General features: G+C 35.6%; 1 protein-coding gene across 1 annotated transcript in view; it reads left to right on the top strand.

Moving 5' to 3' along the window:
- The window catches only part of FGF20 (fibroblast growth factor 20), a 28,044-nt gene extending 8,168 nt beyond the window's left edge, over positions 1-19,876 (top strand). Inside the window, exons 2-3 of the mRNA XM_044063390.1 lie at positions 8,155-8,258; positions 18,885-19,876. Coding sequence (XP_043919325.1) covers positions 8,155-8,258; positions 18,885-19,130 — 350 coding nt within the window. The 3' untranslated portion in view covers positions 19,131-19,876. The remainder of the gene's footprint in view (positions 1-8,154; positions 8,259-18,884) is intronic.
- Positions 19,877-20,000: the final 124 nt, after the last annotated feature.

Genomic DNA, 20,000 nt, shown 5'->3' with positions numbered 1-20,000 from the left:
TATCATTTGAGTAACTTATCAAAATGAAGCAGATCACAATTTAATACCTATTAAATAGGTTGTTGATTACTCATTCCAAACCCTGTCACATTTATAACTCATGCACAGGTAAACAATAACCTCATCTGAAGTAAAGAGATTTATGTTTAAGTGACTATTGCGCACACACACACACACACACACACACACACACACACATACATCATATCAAGATGGAAATTAATGAAAACCATAAAAACATTTTTGGTTAAATGGAAACCTTCATTCAGTCAACATTGTCCGATATTACCCATTAAAGTCCTACTGAAACTGTTTCTTTGATTTCATTTGAGATATTTGAGATACATTTTCATATATGCTTTGATAATGTGTTTCAGAATTTTACTGTCCCAGGGCACAGCAGTTATTAGAAAGTGTCAGTGCTTGCAGAAATCTCTATTCATGAGTGTTTTTCAATTTCCATATTCTTAAAGCAAGATATTGAGAGAATGAACTACAATTAAATATCATTGTCTCACAGTTGTTACGTTGTATTGAATTATGTAATAATACAGAGTGTAAATACTTCTGCTGCTTTGAGAGGACAAAAAGCTAAGATAAACCTGCATTGTGATGCAGTAGTATTTTTGTTGCTGTATTTGATACCCTGGTACAACAAATCTTTGTGCAATTACTTTTTAGCTCTGTAAGCTAATGCAGTGGGATGCAGCCTTCTGATATGATAGCTAAAAAAAACAACTGCATCATTTTTCTACTTCTGGCATTATGGATAATATTGTGGTGACTTCAAGAGCAGCATTTGTCTGTTTAACAGATTACACTACTTTCGTCAGCTGCCTCAGCAATGGTTTTTATTACAGATGAATTATGGATAGGACTTCATTTAGTGATATTGGCTAAATAGTAAAGGGAATTATACAGTGAAATTACAATGTGCAGTATACTGAAGGCCCTTCTTATGTTAACTACATGTATAAACTTATATGTAGCTATGTATACATACTGAATATCAGAGACAGAGAGAGAATTTCCTGTTAAGTATTATTTGTATGTGCTTGTGCATATGTGTGTGTGTGTGTGTTTGTGTGTGTGTGTGTGTGTGTGTGTGTGTGTGTGTGTGTGTGTGTGTGTGTAAGTATCAGTGTGCAACTGTTTGCAAGTAATTATGACCCCAAACACCGAGCTATGGTAGCAATATATGGTAATGGGATGCAGAATGAAGAGTCCTATGTATTAAATTGGAGTGGAATTTCCTCCTATAAAAAACAACCACCAATAACTTATTTCAAAAGCATTTACACAACTGTGCTTGTTGTACCCATTTTTACATAAGTGGGTATTCCCCTTACATTTCATCATTATAGCAAAACAAAATATCACGTATGATACTGTTAACTTTTAAACATCTTTTTGTTTTGTAATACCTACAGCTGGTGTATTGTAAAATAATTTTGTTCAGGAAAGCAATGTTTACTTATCAAAGCAGAGATGTTCTCATTTATTAGAGCAGTAGGATTTATTTACAACTGTATCTATAATGTAGCAATACATCATGGTAGGCCATAACTAATACTGGAATTATCTGTGGCAGAGTTTATACATTAGATAAAAAGTGAGTTGCTGAATGATACCCGAGTGGGTAAATATAGAAGTAATCTTAGACTAAAGTAGCTTAATTGTTATTCTGAAAGTAACTTATTTAAGAAAAAAAGGCAGCATAAATTTAAGTAGTTTTGTCAAGTTCCATGCTCTCATGAACTTCTTTTTCAACCAAGGTGTTACATCCTACTGGAGTCAGAAGGGTTGCTGTGCATGCACACGCAATGATATATTGCTTGCATTCATATCATGTTTGCAATGTGTAATGTATTTTTATCTGTTTTTGTTTAGTTTTGAAATATATATATATATATATATATATATATATATATATATATATATATATAAAATACTATATATGCATATGTGTGTGTGTGTGTGTGTGTGTGTGTCAGTTTAAAACTGAAATTATAAAACTTGACTGTTTCAGACCATTCCTTTTTACATTTTCAAGGGGAACATCTTGGCAGTGGTCATATGTGCACAGATGATCATTGTTGACTGATTACTCATGTTACTTTAATGTATTACTTAAACCCCTTGCATGACATTTGTTAGCTAAAATATGATTTTATAAGTGTACTACAGTATTGTCCTTTGGATGAGACATTAAACTGAGGTTACATCTACTTGAGTTGATGGTAGCTCAGGTGGATGCAAAAAATCCCATGGCACCTGTCAAAAAGAGTAGGGAAAATTCCCCAATGCCTTGGTCAAATTTCACTTAGTAGTATAAATGCCACCTTAAGTATCCTATGAAAGAGGCTAATAACTTAATGGGACTAACCCAGTCAGCAAAGAATAAATAAAATAAAATAAAATGAAATGTACATGTTTTATTTTTTAAGGTAATATCCATTTACTGAAGTAATTACTGTGAATATTCAATAAAATAAATAATATCCATTTCTACCGTAATATAGTATCAATTTATTGTAGTCATATGTGCACATGGTGAGCAGTGTAGCTGACTTATGTCTCCATGTATGAGAAGAAGAAGGGTTACATATTTATATGAACCTCTAAATGGATAATTTCTCAAGCTAGTGTCCTTTGCACAGCCTTTTGATGCTTTATGCATATCTGGCTATCACATTATTGCAGCATGGGTCCCAGGTACACTATACACTGTGGGACAAACCTAACTACTGGTGACATGAGGCACACAGCACTCTGGTGGCCTGGCATTATGCACATGACATGCATACCGATGTATATCCATGAATCACACTTGGCGGGATAGGTGATATCAGAGTTAACATAACAGTACAGTAATGTGATTTAGTGGAGTAATTCAAGGAGTATGGGGCCTTCTATTATGCCACACAAGTCTATGGCCTGTGGATATTTTTATTATGAATGGTACATTACAAATGATAAATTGCCAGCATATTTATAATGTTTAATACAGCTTTGCATCGCACACAGTGGGATTCTTTACAAACCCTTGCCAGTATACACCATACTAAAATATGCAAAAAGCAGAAGTAAGGACAGAAAATAGCTTGTAAGACGTAAGTCCGCATAAGTGAAACACAGATACACCAGATAAATATTTCATTTACTAGGTGTAAAAAAAAGATAAACCATGCAAGTAAAACAATACTGAATAAGTGAGAGACTGGCATCCATTTAACTCAGACCTGTCATATAATATACACCAGGACTCAACAGATCCTGAAAGCCTTCATTAATTAGTACATAAATTATGGTGGTTGTCGCAAAGTGATTCTACAATCACATAGAATTCTTTGACTGAAGGATTGCCCCAGATTGATGCTGGTGTCATCTAAGCCTGGGCAGAAGTCAAGGAATTCCATAGTAGTGCATGGAGCTGCCAAAAAGTTTTAATGCATTTCTGAGTTTTTTTAACAGTATTTAGTGTTCATGTCTGTACAGGCAGTGGATCTTCAAGTGCTTATTATTACTAAAAATCCTTCTGCCAAAGGGGCATTTATAGCAGAATGTTGGAAAGAACTGTTTTAGGAGTCTGCCAGCAAGAGAAGTGATCATCAAGGCTAATAAACTGGCACACAGAAATACCTTCCTACAACTGTTTCTTTGTACGGATGACAAGCGCTAATTATTAATATAAACTGCAAAGTACAATACATCTTATTGAAGGTGTTTTCAATCCTGTTGTTGACAGTGAACAGTATGTGTGGTAAGTTCTTATACCAAACAAAGTGTAAACTCATGTGTGCATGCAGACATACATTGGCACATTGTACTGGCCCCTCCATTACTGGAGATCCAAAATAGGAATAGTAAACATAGCCTTTTGTTTCTTCATAGCAGTATATCAGTTACATACTTAACAGATAAACATCAGAATAAGACTGTTCGGCAACAATATCTAGATGCCCTCAGTTTTGGACAATGGTGTGAAATCCAAGTACATATGCAGTAATACACACATGCAGGAACTGCATGGTCATTACTGTGGTTACTGTGGTCAAGGTGTTGTTCTTGCCTTTAATGCAAAGCAGCCTCAGAGATGATTAAAGTACAGTGCCGCTAGCCTGAGCCTGAAAAATGTCTATGTGCATTATTGTTCTATCTCAGTTAACAAATGTAAATAAATATTAAATAAATATTAAGCTCATGGGTACTGGGTGAAGTTCTGTGTATGGAGTATATGAGTATATGTAGAGATTGCCCTCCAATAAAATATGTTTTTTTTTCTGTTATTGTAACATTTAAGAGCCATGTTAGATATTTTTCTCATTTTGACATGATTTGATAGTGTCCATCAGAAAACTGTTGGGGAAGTAATGGATGTATATCTTTTAATATATCAGCTAATAATCAGTGTTTCTTGTGGGATTAGTAAATAATCACAATAACGTCCACCAAGCCAAGCATTACTAGTGGACCCTTTTGGTATGTAAGGCACTTCACTTCATGTAATACAGTACACCTAATGTGTATATTACCCTATGGTAAAATAGGCCCTATTTGGAAAAAAGTGAATCCTTCTGACAAATTGCTTTTTGCCTTTTGTCCCTCACAACCAGCTGCTACACAAACACCCAGAGTAACTACATTGCTCTTTTTGGTTCTAAAACTGATTATCTGGGGGCACACTCATTAATTACATTGTGAAGATGGCTAGCATATGTTTGAGACATAGGTTTTGACTTACTTACACACCAACAATAAAATAAGTATTACAACTAAAACATTGTTAAATAAAGAAAAAATAAATACCCTTTGTCCATTTAATCGTAGTCTTAAATAGTCAAAACTTTTGAAAATTAGATATTCTTTCATCCTTACATTTCAACTTTATGGCACTTCTCTGCTGACAATGAACATTTCTGCACTGTCTTTAACATCAAGACAAGAGACAATCTATATTTGCTAGATGGACAAAGAAGAGAGTCAGACTTCATTTAGAGTTCTGAGTATTGTAAACATTCTGTTATTTGAAGCAAAATTTGAAAAAGGTTTTCTTTTTTCCCTTACTGTGCATACTTTGCATTGATTCATTAGATATATGAGAAAGGTTCTGTGCATGGGGACCTTTAATACAATTAATCTGATCTCATGACTCCTATAATCTGAAAGTGAAACAGGCTTAAAATGTCCCCAATTAATGTATAAAATAGTTTGCAATTTGATCTGAAAATTTTAAAGTAAAATGGGTTTACTCAGCAAATATGTTTTCTTTCCTAAATGCGGCGACTAGTACCAGCTCTTTCCTACAAAGATCAGATAACCTGTTGAGTATGTAATAGTACCTCAGATAAAAGCATACAGACTGCTCTGTTTCAATGGCAAGAGCCACAGGGAGTAGATCAGAACTTATCTTTTTAATGAAACTCATTTGAATGAAGAGTATAACATGGTAAGAAACTCCTCAAAAAGTAGTGTATTGCATTAAATACAAATACATTTTTTTTAAATTTTGATCTCCCTAAATAATAGAATTAGTGATTGTTTTTTCTTTCTGTCTTCTCGATGGTGAAATGCCATCACCATTAGTGAAGTAAATATAGAACTGCAAACACCAGTTTGATGTAGATAAGGACTAATGGTGGCCCATAGAATCAACAATTCTTTCTTGGCTGGATAAGCTGCAAGATCTTTTTACCTTGCTTATTAGTGCAGTATCTTCCACAAGAATTTCTCCTCTTCGGCCTAGGTGGATTCTTGAATTTCCTCAATATCAACAAGAACACTCTCTCAAAACATGTCTACGATAAAGAAAATAATTCTTACACTGGCCTTAGCTATCCTTGGTCCTTCATCAAGTGGTATCATACTTGTTTTGCATGTACAATCTGAAGAAATGCTACATTCTTTGATCTAATAGATTTCTTGAGGTAGACAAACGACATGTTATATAGCAAATTAATGCTATTTGTCAGTATATTTTTATCTAAGCTTGTTATTGCACAAATCAAAAAGGTTATTCAAGTTGTTGGTTGTTCTTGCAGGGATGTAGCAAGGCATACACCATGTAAGCTAAGGTGTATAAATTTATTTTTGGCAGATAATATCTTTACCCACTCAAAGATACTAAAGGATCTATATTCAAATACATAAATGAAACAAAAAGGATACAAGTCAGTCAGTAGAAAGATAAATTCATCCACAGTGGCATTTACTTGTTGTATTATCATATGTATCCAATTACAGAGTTCTACTATGGGAATTTTAGTATGTGTTGTACATTTAATTGTATTTTTAGAATATAGGCCATAAAGCAGCAATTATTTTCGGAGAGGACATATGCTTGGGAACTGTGTGAATCTGAACTGCCTGGCTATTCCCTGACCATTTGGTCCTGTGCTGCACTCTACCAAGGTATGTTACTGTTAGAGAATATCCACATTTTGCCATGTTTTACTGCTTCTGCACTGCAAGTTAAAATGCATTGCAGGAAGATGGATAAAAGGTTATCTACAGGCCAGTTTAGCTGTCCCAGAATATAAAACAACATTTTGTAAGTATGTTTGTAAGATGCAAAAGGAGATAAGCAACTTTAGATCCTTGTTTGTGATCAAGGGGCAGTCTTAAAAAAATAGAATGTACTCAGAGAGCAAGCTCATGTCATAGGAGTTTAAAACATGAAACAATTACAGAGAACTAGCAAAGACACACACAAATGTATGTCATGCTTGACCCCTTCCAACTCACACACATGCACAAAGAAAACCATGCACATACTCACAAATACACATACACACTCCTTGAAGCTGTTTGCCATAAGTTGCAGATGTTGCTAATACTATAATCACTGCCACCCCCTGAAAAATATGCCACAGCTACTGCAAACTGTCAGTGTATATTACATTTACCTTTGTCCTTGAGGTCTGAATTGTGGCCGAAATAGGTCTGAGAATGATACATTCACTTGACTTGACATCACATTTCAAACAAATGAAACAAGCAACAGTAGGAAGAAAACAACATCCACTATATTAGAATAACTGTATAACAGAAGCAAAACCATGTATAAAGAACTAAGTACTGTCATATGCCATAAAGGGAAGTGTGTCTCTGTTTCAGTAAATATTAGCTCTTCATATGTATTGATGTTTAAAACATCACAGTGAAACTGCATGACAATATTAAGCTTTTAGTGGTGGAAAATTGAACCAGAATCTGAAACAGTAATTAAGAGAATATGAGAATGAGAAACTGAATAGTATGTAGCCAAAAATTAGCTGAAACTATTTAAGCATTATTTAACAAGTAAGTAGAGTGAAAATCAGAAACCTGGGATTTATATTTTTCAGCATTGCACACTACACCCACATTCACTTTATCTGTTGCTACTGACTGAATATGGCTGTTTGAGATGTATGACTGACATGACAGCTTTAAATGAACAGGGGTTTAGATTGTCAAAATGGATGACCTAGACAGAAGTGAGCTTAATTGGAAGGACCTTGAGTGGTGACACCAAGTGTGAACAGTGTGGTGTCAGTGTGGTAGCCAGAAGGTCAGGTGCTCTGTAATGCTTTCGTTTATTCAGTATCATTGCAATCCTTTTTCTTCTTTCTTTTTTTAAAAAAGGAGACATGGTGACAGGTCAGGAGGATACTGACATCTACAATGCTGTTTCTTAAATGTTGTCTTTGCATCTGGTGCAGAAAGGAAGATACCAATCATTTTATTAATACAAATTGATTTAACACATAGTGTCATGCCTAATCTGTGTTTTTGTGTTTAAAAAAGCCTGTTGACTCCTTCTTTATGTTCATCCTCTTAGATGGAATATTAAACATTAAGGTATTTGAGCACCCCAACATCATGGAGACATTACTCCAGCATGAGTACTACATTGTAGAATGTGTTTAGTTTAGCATTTAATAAGGTGTTGTGCACAATTCTATGCTCAATAAATTTAGATGTAATGGACATGTTTTACTCTGTTCCTGATTGTTCATTTATATTTATCTAATCATGCTAGATACCTCAGAAAGGCCTATTTTTCTTACGGTACAGCATTATTTGCAGCACATAATTTTGTTATCTCACAGGATGTTTTTTATGTACAATATTTTTAAATAGGTCACTAAGCTTTATTTGTTATGCTTCTAGGAATCCTTGAATTTATAAGCATGGCTGTGGGACTTGTCAGCATTCGAGGTGTGGACAGCGGTCTCTACCTTGGAATGAATGAGAAGGGGGAACTATATGGATCGGTAAGCTTTTTTAATGCATTAGTAGAAATATAATGTAAATCATTAAGAAATGAAAACCTGAGAATTAAATAGGTATGCACTAAGAGACAATTTTATGTGTTTATTTTTATTTATGCATCTGTTAAAAAGGGATGAAAAACGAGTCTAGATAATATTTTTAATTAAAGAACTAGGCCAGTAGAAATAGCCAAGTATAATAACAATCAGTGTTAATGGCAAAGTGTTTTATTAAAGATGGTTAAAATATTGTATGTTGCATCAAGGAAAGAAACATCTAACCAGAAATAGTAGAGTGGAAGACAACAAAGCCATAGAAAGCAAATTCTTCAGGTTTGCTAAATTTTCTAGCTTATGTTGAGACCCAATACCACCTTGTAAAGTTACTTGAAATGAGCATGCAGTTGTTAATTGTTGTTAGGACCTTTGTGCTATGGAATAAAGGTCCCTCACTGACTCTCTTCAAGAGAAATCTTGATGAGTGGATGGGAGATCGTAAGTTTACCCCAGGGGTCACATCTGTGTCACTGCTAGACAGGGGCACAGTAAACTAATTCTATTATATAAGGGGACCTTCATTGTGTCACTACTAGACAGAGGCACAGTATCCTAGATTTATTCTGTACATTTTTGTACCATTTCAAGGGGTGGCAAAAGCCACATCACTATGGCTAGGCTTACAAATGCCCCAGGGCAGATAGCCTAGTACTATACTATGAAACTATGAAACTATGAAACTATGAAACTATGAATACTATTTTATCTTGGTCTAGACATATTAGAAATAAACTGCATTCTCATGTTCTGTCTTATAATGAGATGTATCTTTCCAAAAATATCAAAAGCTTTAAAGTATTTGTGCAAAACTTTATAGTTAATTCCTTATTTAATTCTCTTGCTTCTGCAACGTTGTATGTAATTATCTATTCACAAATTTACAGTTTTACTCAGCTTAATAAATGCAGGTGTCTTCTTCTGTAACATTATATCATAAACATTCCAAGCCCACTCATTCCTTAACAATATTGTGTTACTACCTATAAGTAGTGTACCGATATTACCTGAGCAACTTATAATTAAGTTATATAATTAAAACACAGCTAAATGCACAACTATCAAGATGCATGTTGATTATCTAAAGTTCATCTTAGGGCTCAGTGGGATCCCCTCCTCATAGAAGAGCTGATGTCATAGCCAAATGAATGTGACAGTTTCACATCGATTGAGGGTTGCATAGTTTTCAGTGATTACCTGACACTCACAGTCAGTATCCAACATGAACAAGCATGTTACTCATTGCAAACCCAGTTGTGATGAAAAATAAAAAGCTTTTATTAATATGTAACCCCAATGGTACTTATCAACAGAATATCACCACTTTGATGTTCTCAGCCTACCTAGTCAGTTAACATATCTGTCTATCCATGTATATGTCTATCTATCTATGTATATGTCTATCTATCTATCTATCTATCTATCTATCTATCTATCTATCTACAGTTAATAAATAATTAATCCAATATGGTAAAAATGAAATTTGTCTGCATGACATTGTATATAAATCTGAAAAAGCTGTGTTACCGTGCCGCCATCTGATAGCCTTGCAATTAAAGGGTGAGATCTAGTACAACTGTATGCAGATTGCTTCAAGAGTTTGCCATTTCCAGAAAGTATACAGCTTGGGTCGATACTGATAAGTGACAAGCTTCCTAACTTCAAATCAGTCATGGTCAGCATTAAAGCTGTAGCTGATCTCTTTACATTTCACTGCAGGATTAAATTCTTTGCTCCTTTTTTTACTGTTAATGTAATGCTGAATACTACAACACAATATCATGAAAATAGTGTGAACCAGTAGCTGTGCCATTTTAATCAGATTTGATTTCATGTTTTCTATGACTTGTTACTGCAGCAATCAATCACTTTTTAGTTTCCCTAGAGGATATATATATATATATATATATATATATATATGTGTGTGTGTGTGTGTGTGTGTGTGTGTGTGTGTGTGTGTGTGTGTGTGTGTATGCATGTGTCTACCTTAGAAGAGTGAACTACCACATACCTGACTTTCATAACGCTGAAATGACTTAACTCTCAACCACATTTCAAGAACCTCTCGGAACACCGACTGAAAACTCCAGGAAATTAACCACTTGGCCACACTACAAAATAAATTCTAACCAAAGCAAATTAAATCCACCCATGTGAGAGGTTCATCCCCCACACCCTCTGTAACTAAATATACCAACTTTGAGATCACATTACAGCACGGGTAAGGGGAAAAGTTCAACATGGTGGCCAAGTGGTTACTTACCTGGAGTTTTCAGTTGTTGTTCAGAGAGGTCGTTGTCAGTAAAGTTGTCTCATGTTATGAAAGTCAGGTATGTGGTATTTCACTCTTCTAAAGTAGACCTATATGTGTATATATATATATATATATATATATATAGAGAGAGAGAGAGAGAGAGAGAGAGAGCAACTATCATGCAGTGTTGGAATAGCTGGCTTGAAAAGCTTCATAGTAATGGCTTTTGTAAAATCTAATGAGAAGCTGTTTCATCCGAGAGGGATATTGTACAACCAGTGTTTTGAGATGTGGAAATGTCATCACTTGTATGAAGCTTACTTACTTAAAAAAAAAAGACATATAAGCCAGAGGACTATATTTTTGGAGGAGGTTGTAGACTTTCATTTCCATGACTTTAAAATGTTACCATTTTAGCATCAAACAATATATTTCTCCAGTATAAGCAAAATGCTCTAATGCTGTGGCATTCCCTTTATTGTACTGATATAAAGCTGCATTTTACATACAAAGACTGCACTTCAGCTCCACAGAGTTTGCAATGCATCTTGTGTGTTGTACATGTACCAGGAGTATTGGTGTACTCCTGTTTAGTACCAGTAGAGGGCTCTGTAGCACTACACCGTTGACCTTTCCTACTGATATGAAATAGTTTTGGCATCATCTGCTTTTCACAAAACATTCTTGTATTTCTTGAAATTCCTGTGTCTGATTCTTTACATTTGAAGTAACTTTTGTACTAGTGAGTTTCACAGTATCTGACAACATGCATTGCAGACACACACACACACACACACACACACACACACACACACACACACACACACACACACACACACACACACACACACACACACACACACCCTGTGTATATTACCACAAGTTGTAATAGATAAATGTTAATGGACAATGTGTGTGTTTATGTTTTTACATGTGCCTATATCTGTGTAAGGGACATCACAAGTCTCACGCACAGAGTTTTCTCTTATGCTTTGCACATAGGGGTGTATTTCACAAATAAATGCATTGCCCTGCTTTGAAGTTATGACTTAAAATGTTTGTGAAACATACAAAGCGCACAAAGCAGACAACTGCGGTGTAATGGGCAATGTATCCAGGCAGGGCCTGGCATCTGTGATATTAATGGGTTATTCTCCTTTATGTACTTCCTATAAATAAGGATGCAAACCAAACTTATGTCATGCAGCTGCATTATTACCCTTGACCCCATTTGCATACATAGTTCTTAACCTTTCATCTTCAAAATGTGAAACACTGCCTCTCATGATATGGAGCAAATGGACAAAATGTGGAACAATTACAGCTTACTAACAATTTCAACTAGGAAGCTGGCAGAATAGTTAAAATGTGTTATTTTATACTTATAAAATATTCTTTTGAGGAATTAGTATGCTGCATTATTACTTGCCATGGATATCAGTTAAAAACACTGTATGTGTGACAGAAAGTTTCAGTGTGAACTTAGAGGAAGATGGAGTTTTTAAGAGTCAAAATAAAGAATGCTCCTCTTTATGAGATACACTTGAGAGGTATGATTGCATAGACTATGTACAAAGTAAGCCTTTCAGTAACTCCTCCACATATATCTGAGTACTGTACTGATAATGTTGTGTCCCTATACTTCCCAGTCTTTCTATGTGTATAAGTCACAGAAACAGAATGCATGGTAGCTGTGCCACTCTAATGAGAAAACTTAGCAACTTGTTTGCAAAACTAAAGCATTTAACCCATGACGGCCATTAAAATGTAGAGATTAGCTCTATTCACTTGAAACCATTCAGCATGACCAAATGAATAAAACTTGTTTAGGAAAGTAAGAATACAATTAATGTAGGTTATTATAACCCTTTTCTTATCTAGCTACTCATACAGTAAGTGCTAAAGTGTCTGCAGTTTTAATTCACAATATTTCTTTTCTGAAACTAAAATGTTTCTTTTTTTCAACTAACTAAGGACAGTTATATGCTGTTTAACCAGAGTTCAGAGTTCATTTTTCATATGCAGTATGCTTTCCATCTCTTGAATGCAGCTCACAGCAAATACTTTAAATTGTTCTTTTGGAGACTTTGTTGATATCTTTAAACCTTTCATCACATTTTCATAAGAGGCACAAACATAGTGACAAGGGAAAAATACTTTCTGTCTGTGGCCAAGTTTCACTTCATATGCTTAGATGATTCCTGAGATCTAGGATGTGCGCGTGGGTTCACACGTGTGCTTGTGTGTGCGTATGCGCGCGCGCGTGTGTGTGTGTGTGTGTGTGTGTGTGTGTGTGTGTGTGTGTGTGAGTATATGTGTGTGCATGCAGGAGCAAGCTCAGAGGATCAGGTTTCTAAGTAACTGGCTATTTCTACTTCTTTCTACTCTCTTAGCCAACAGAAATGAGCCAACTTTGGCCTAATCAAGCTTAAGAGTATAAAATATTGTGCTGTGCATATGATTACTACTAGCTATGTAAAATATTAATGCATTCTAACAGAAAGCATAATCAGTTATTGTAATCCATCAGGAACAGAAATAGGAGTTCTGCAGCCTTTGTCAGAGGTTCTCAGGTTTACAGATATTGTTGTGCCAAAATACTGGCACATAATATAATTAACATTACAGGTGGAAAGAACAGTATTACAAAATATGCATTTTAATAGCACAGATAACTTGTTTCATGACAGAGTGCAGTACAATTAACTGAGCAAGTCAACTCAGGACATTTTGCATCAGAAGGTGCTTTTCCTATTACTATTGTGACTACTATAAAAAGAAAACACAAGTCTAAAGAGTATATAAACTAAGCATGATTTCCTTAGTTTGATTTTGGATGAAGAATGTTTAAATGTATAACATTATTTTAGTACTAAAGTGCTAAATTAAACTGTTTTGCAGTTTGTGAAATTTCTATGTTTACCTTTATGAATGGGGTTGATTTCATAAAGAGTGAAAGAAGTGATGAAATGATAGGAGTGGAAATAATTGCATAACCATGGACTGAATGGCACTCTGGTTTTGAGCGCATGTCCAATTTTATTACCATGTTTACAGTTAATTCAGTGCTACAAGCACCTTTCCAAGACATATTGCTGACATCTCATTGAGTTACTTTTATGCACACTAGTTCCAGTGATTTTTTACCAAAGAATAGAAGAATGGTTTACGGGTAGTAACTGCTTTCTACTTATAGTTGTTATGAATCTGAGATTGTGCAGAATGGTTTTATATACATTGTGAAGACCATATTTTGAAGCATTTTGTGAACAGATGATAAAACTTGCCACTTGCATTGTAGTTACACTTAGTGGGACATGGCAACATTTCACAATGATCTAAAAAGGATAAAACATCTTTTTTTAACATCAAGGCAACAGAAGACACACATATGTGTTCTAAGATTCTAAGGCAAAACTTTTTGAAGTATCTGTTAACAATGTAATGAGAAATGAGTGACTTTGCACACCTCCACAATACTGCAGTCCCAGGAGAAACTAAGTAAACTTAAAATATTCACAACTACAGACAAAAGCAATATTCCTTAAAGACAAGGCACATCTGTGGTGTGCTTCCTTTGAAGGCTGAAAATTTCAGTCCAGAAGAACAAACTATTGGCAATGAATAGACAGTGAAAGAGGCACGTCAAACTGCCAGCATGTGTTTTCACAGTCTATGATTAAAGGCAGTAGTTTTGTAACATTTGTATCATATTTTGTGAACACACAGTTTAGTATAAAAGCTATTCTTTGAAAACACAGCTGCTCAATACACAAATAGGAAATGGTCCACATTTTAGCAGTACTGAAGTTCTATACAAAAAAAAATGTAACAAACATTTTCAAGAACTGCAATTGTCCAGTGCTTCTGCAAATGACAGTAATTCTGTCCTTCTGAATAAGCAACCACGGCTACTAGATTTATTCAGGCTGTAGCTGTTTTTTGAAACTATGATACTTGTAAACCAATCAACAGAGTCAACAGTGATGGCAAGATAATATAGATGATCTTCAAATCCATCATTCTGAGTTTGCAGAGTAAATGCAGACACTCATTTTTTTCAGAACTGCATAATTTATGTACATTCAGAATAAAAGTCAGATTACACCACAGTTACCACAAAATACAATAGACTTTTAGACTCAGGCAACTCAAATAATCAACTACTGCGTATTTAGAAAAGTACAGCTAACATTTATTTTTTCTTTTGAGATAAAATGTGAGATGTTATGACATGATAACTCTGCCATAGGTTAAGAGGTTCATAAAGCTAGCTGCCCTTGTGGCCCATTTCAAGCCTAGTCAGTTTCCATTTTTTATGCTTGAAATAACCTATCCCATTTGGTTATAGACTGGCCTTACCTATCCCATAGCCAATAATTATATATTATCCCTAATAAGAATAACTGAGATCATATCATAGATAATTTGAGGGGACCCATACATGGGATAAAGCTTTTAGTTGCTGCGTCTGTCCATTAGTAGTACAGGGGACAGTCTTGGGGTAAATTTTCTGCTTCCCATCCATAGATCTATGCTGCACTTGAAAATGGACAGGCATGAACATTGTTTTATGTGGTTGGGGTGTCTGTTCCACAGCAGCAGTAGCCTCTGCGAAATATACTTGCACCTCCAAACTGTTCTGTTGATGTTGCAAAAGAGGTTTAGATGCCTAGACTGAGTATTTTTGATATTATTTGACTCACTGGTGTGTAGTCAATCCATTAGTAATGGGTCAGACGATGTCTTGTTTGCCAGACGCAGGTCACTTCTTAGCAGTCTGTATGATACTGAGTATAGTGACAGGACTTTGAGTTGGTCCATGTAGGACATGTTGTTTAGGTGTTGTTTCCTTTTAGTAAGGTATTTCTGTGGGTGTTACAGTTGTTGCATGTACCTGGACAGGTACACACTAAAGGGCGCATTATATTTAATGACCGTTCTAAGGAAGGCTAAGTAAAGGGGGACAGTGACATCCCTAAATCTAGACACATTATCTTTGTTTATAAATTGTGCAGTATACAAGAACTTTATTACAGCAACAGACACATGTTGGTCATGCTTTAGGCCACTTTCCACATAAGTTCCCAAATCCCAATAAGCTAGGTCAGTTCTTAGGGGGATATTGTCTGTGTGGTAGCTTACTGGGATAGAGTACTTTCCAAAGGAAACAATCATGCGTTTTTTTTGGGATTTACTTTCAGACCATGATTTTGATACCAGTTATTTATTTGAGACAAAGCTTCCTGCAAGATGACTAAGTCATTTGGGGATTCAATGACTGCTTCTAGCTTCTAGTTATCTGCAAACATAGTCATCCAGAGTCCTATGGTACTGTCTTTTACTTCAGAAAAGTAGATGCCAAACAGGAGTGATCCCATCACAGGGCCCTGGCAGACTCTGTTGGTGACTGGTCTCTTTGTGGAGGTAAATTTCCCTATTTTGATTATCTGAATCCTATCTGTTAGCCAGTTGGCAACCCATCAGGTGACATAGGAGTTTATTTAGTTTTTCTAATATATCCGAGCGGGAAATTGGCGAGATCAGGGTATACAGTGTGTACCATTTTGACTTCATTCATTGCTTTGCTGACCTTTAAAAAAAAATCAACCAGGGTGAATAAACATGATCTGCCTTTGACAAATTCAAACTGAGACATGTCAAGTGTTAGGAGGATCCCTATGCCCTGAATGATTTGTTCCATGATAAGTTTTTCCATAACTTTGCATATAAGGCTGGTCAGTCTTATGGGTCTGTAATTGCCTGGAACTGGGGAAGGTCCTCCCTTATGGAAAAGAATGATTGTAGGTTTTCTTCATTCGCTTGGTACAAAACCTGTATGGAGGCTGAGATTGAACAGTGTTGTTAGGGGTGTGGCTAAGTCATGCTTCATGCTATTTAAGATGCATCCTGGGATATTTTCAGGACCCATTGATGTAGCATTTTTACTTTTTGATAGCAGTTTTAGGACTTGGTCTCGTATGATAGCTGTGGGTGAGCTAGTTTCAGGTATATCTTGAGAGGAAAGATGAAGGGGAGAGAGGGGTAAAGTTAGAGCTAAATTTATCAGTAAATGGGTTTACTTTATCTTCAGCTTCAGAACAGGTAATGCTATTCACAATCAACTCAGCACATTGTGGCCTTGTGCTTTTGAGATTACAAGCATAACTTAAAAATGGCTTGTGAGTATCTTTGGTTTGGTTAGCTATATGAGCATTAAACCTGTCTTTGGTGGATTTTATTAAGCTCCTGAGTTGTTCGTTTATTTCAGTCACAATAACTCTAACATTCTGGGAATTACCATTCATACTTTTGGCCAAAATTCTTTTCCTTTTATTATAAATCTAGATGATATTATGTTTCCACCATTTGGGTTTATTTCTGGAGTTTACTCTGCATTTGTTCATATGGGGTACAGCTGCATCTATACAGCTGTTTATGTACTGGTATAGTGTGGTGGTGTGCATTTCTGTGTATTCAGAGGAGTTAACTGGGTTTGTTGGGGATTTCAAACTTGCCAGTGTATCACTTTGGAGTAGGTAGCTTGTCTTAAAGAAATTTTTAAAGGTACCTTGGGTGGGAGGAATCTTTGAGGTTCATAGGTTAGTACTAGGCTAACTGCCCTTGCAAGCATTGTAAGCCTAGCCAATTATTCATTGTGAGGCTCAAACGCTGCACCCTGTGTTTGTAAGGCAAACACCTTAACCATTAGTCCATTTTGAAGGAGACTGCTTTATGGTCAGACCTAACAAGTGATGAAGATATGCAAAGGATGGTGCAAGATGATCCCATATTAGTAAGGACAAGATCCAAGATGTTATTTCCTTAGTGGGTAAGCTAACTAATTGTTCTTGGGCATTTGGATTGTCTTTGTGTGTGCTTTTGCACTAGTGGCAGTGTAGGTTTCTCAGTCTATAGTTCCAGTCCCAGTGATTTTTTTAACAGACCATTATTTTTATCAGCCCTTACAATGCATTTCATTGAGGTTGTAGCTTATGATTCTGAATTTAAGATGTACAAAATGTAAGTATGTTTGCTTGTTTATCTCATGATGGCTGTAAAACGTCATGTAAGGGAATCATGCATTTCAGCCAACCTGACTTGAGTGAACTAATTCCTCTTTCACCATCGGATGCTGCTGCTGCAAACTGGATTCATCATTCCCTAATGTATGGGAAACCTGATGCGGGGGTGCAGGGTGTAGTCTCTGCCCAGGATTTCATGGAGATCCCCCCAAAAGCAGTTTTCCTTATTCACTTGACTCATTTGTATTTTGCCTGAAAGGGAGTCACACACACACACACACACACACACACACACACACACACACACACACACACACACACACACACACACACACACACACACACACAGTATTTGCCATGTTGTGTATACTCTTCCACTTAATTATTTACCTGCAGCTCTGTTGTCATATCTAACATGAGCTATTTAATGTCTTTTTTAAGGCTTGAACTAATACTTAAATAAGACATGAGGTAAAAATGGACATTTCTGTGAAAATGCTTTGTTGCTTTCTTAGCCAGCTTTAAATGTGCATGCATTTAAAAAAAATGGCTATTATTTTCAGGAGTGTTTTCAGTAGTCTACTTGTCTGACTTTCTCTTTGCATTTCTGATTGGGGCCATTTTGTTTGGATTACGTTCATAAGCCAATGTTTGAGTTGTATTTTTAAATGTTTTTTACTAAACTCTCAGAACATCCAGTCAAGATGTTGTGTTTGTTTCTTTTAACATTAGATTCTATACAATTCTGTTAATATTTAGTTTTGTGTGTATCAATAAAAAACAAGGACTATATTATGAAGCCTGTAGTTCTATTATTTTTTCATATATATATATATATATATATATATATATATATATATATATATATATACTACTAATATGTTTGAGTGATGATAGTATTTAAATAAACTTTATGAGGGAAAAATGAGTCAGATGAAGCATGAGAGGGACAACCATCATATATAATTGCTCTTCATCAGATACATTTATAGGTAGTTACTAGGCATGGAATCGAGGAGGCCATTAAGGAGCCTGGCTACATTTCCACTTGACCCATAGTACTGCTAGTTAAGTGACTTGATCAGGGTCTCACACACACACACACACACACACACACACACACACACACACACACACACACACACACACAGATTCAAGGTTCCACGGTAGGTAAATGAAGGCTAAGGGAACTGAGTGCTGTACTACAGAAACTTGCTTGTTAACAGTTCAGAATCTTAATCCTCTGTGCTATCTGCCAGATTAATCATGATTTCCTTGTTTTTTATGTCTTCACAGGAGAAGCTAACAGCAGAATGTATATTCCGTGAACAGTTTGAAGAGAACTGGTATAATACATACTCATCTAATCTTTACAAACATGGTGATACTGGGCGACGATACTATGTAGCCTTAAACAAAGATGGCAGTGCCAGAGATGGCTCCCGGTCCAAAAGGCATCAGAAGTTCACACATTTCCTGCCAAGACCTGTAGATCCGGAGAAAGTACCTGAACTCTACAAGGACATCTTAGGATATAGTTGAAAAATTCCTGTTTTTAAAGAAGAAACGCTTCTTACTTTGTGTTCATGAGAACGAAGGTTGCAGGACAGCTCCCTAAAGACGCCAGACATAGGGAGCTATCCGTAAAGGAGACACTAATGGAAAGCTTGGTGTACAGCTTCGCAAAGCCATATGACCGTGGCAGAATTCTGAAGATGATGATGATGATGACAGTGGTGGTATTGCTGATTATAAGACACAGTAACATCTAAGCAGATCCCCCTCATTTGCTGGATATGGAGCCAAGCAGGTCATTGCACAGGAGGGAATGAACTTTAGAGTTGCTGGTACTAGCTCAGCTGCAGAAACACTTTCTGGGCATTACAGTGAGAGAGAAACTATAGGCACATCTGTAGCATAAAAAGGGTTAATATGAAAAGGGAAGAAATATAGTAACCCTTAAAATCCGTGCCTCATATAGATGTGAACCTAAATAGATTTGGTGCTACTATTGACTCAGTTCACAAATCATATTGACTGATTATATTTTAGGGCAGACTTATTTATGCAACCTCCTATTTACATATTTATTTTGTATATGTATTTATTGGAGATTTTATTTTTTTGACAGAAAAAAATAAGACAATAAATTCAGTTTCAGTGCCAATATATACCTACATTATTTCACAATGCAGCCTTTGCAGCTTAATGACCTAGAAAATTAGATTATATAGAAAGATTTTAGTCTTTATTTTTATTCTGATATAGATACTTGCTAATTTATGAAACCCCAATACTTTTATATGAGAATATCTATACAAATTATACTGAATACAATCCGAAATTAAAAAAAATAAATGTAATTAAACATATATACTAGTTGTGTGGATTGCTTTTTTTTCATTTAGACCA

The sequence above is a fragment of the Protopterus annectens genome, chromosome 2.part1, assembly GCF_019279795.1.
Source record: "Protopterus annectens isolate FY-2018-M chromosome 2.part1, PAN1.0, whole genome shotgun sequence".
NCBI classification, from domain to species: domain Eukaryota; kingdom Metazoa; phylum Chordata; order Ceratodontiformes; family Protopteridae; genus Protopterus; species Protopterus annectens.
Note: the sequence above shows the minus strand (reverse complement) of the source record. Positions and strands in the feature narration are given on the sequence as shown.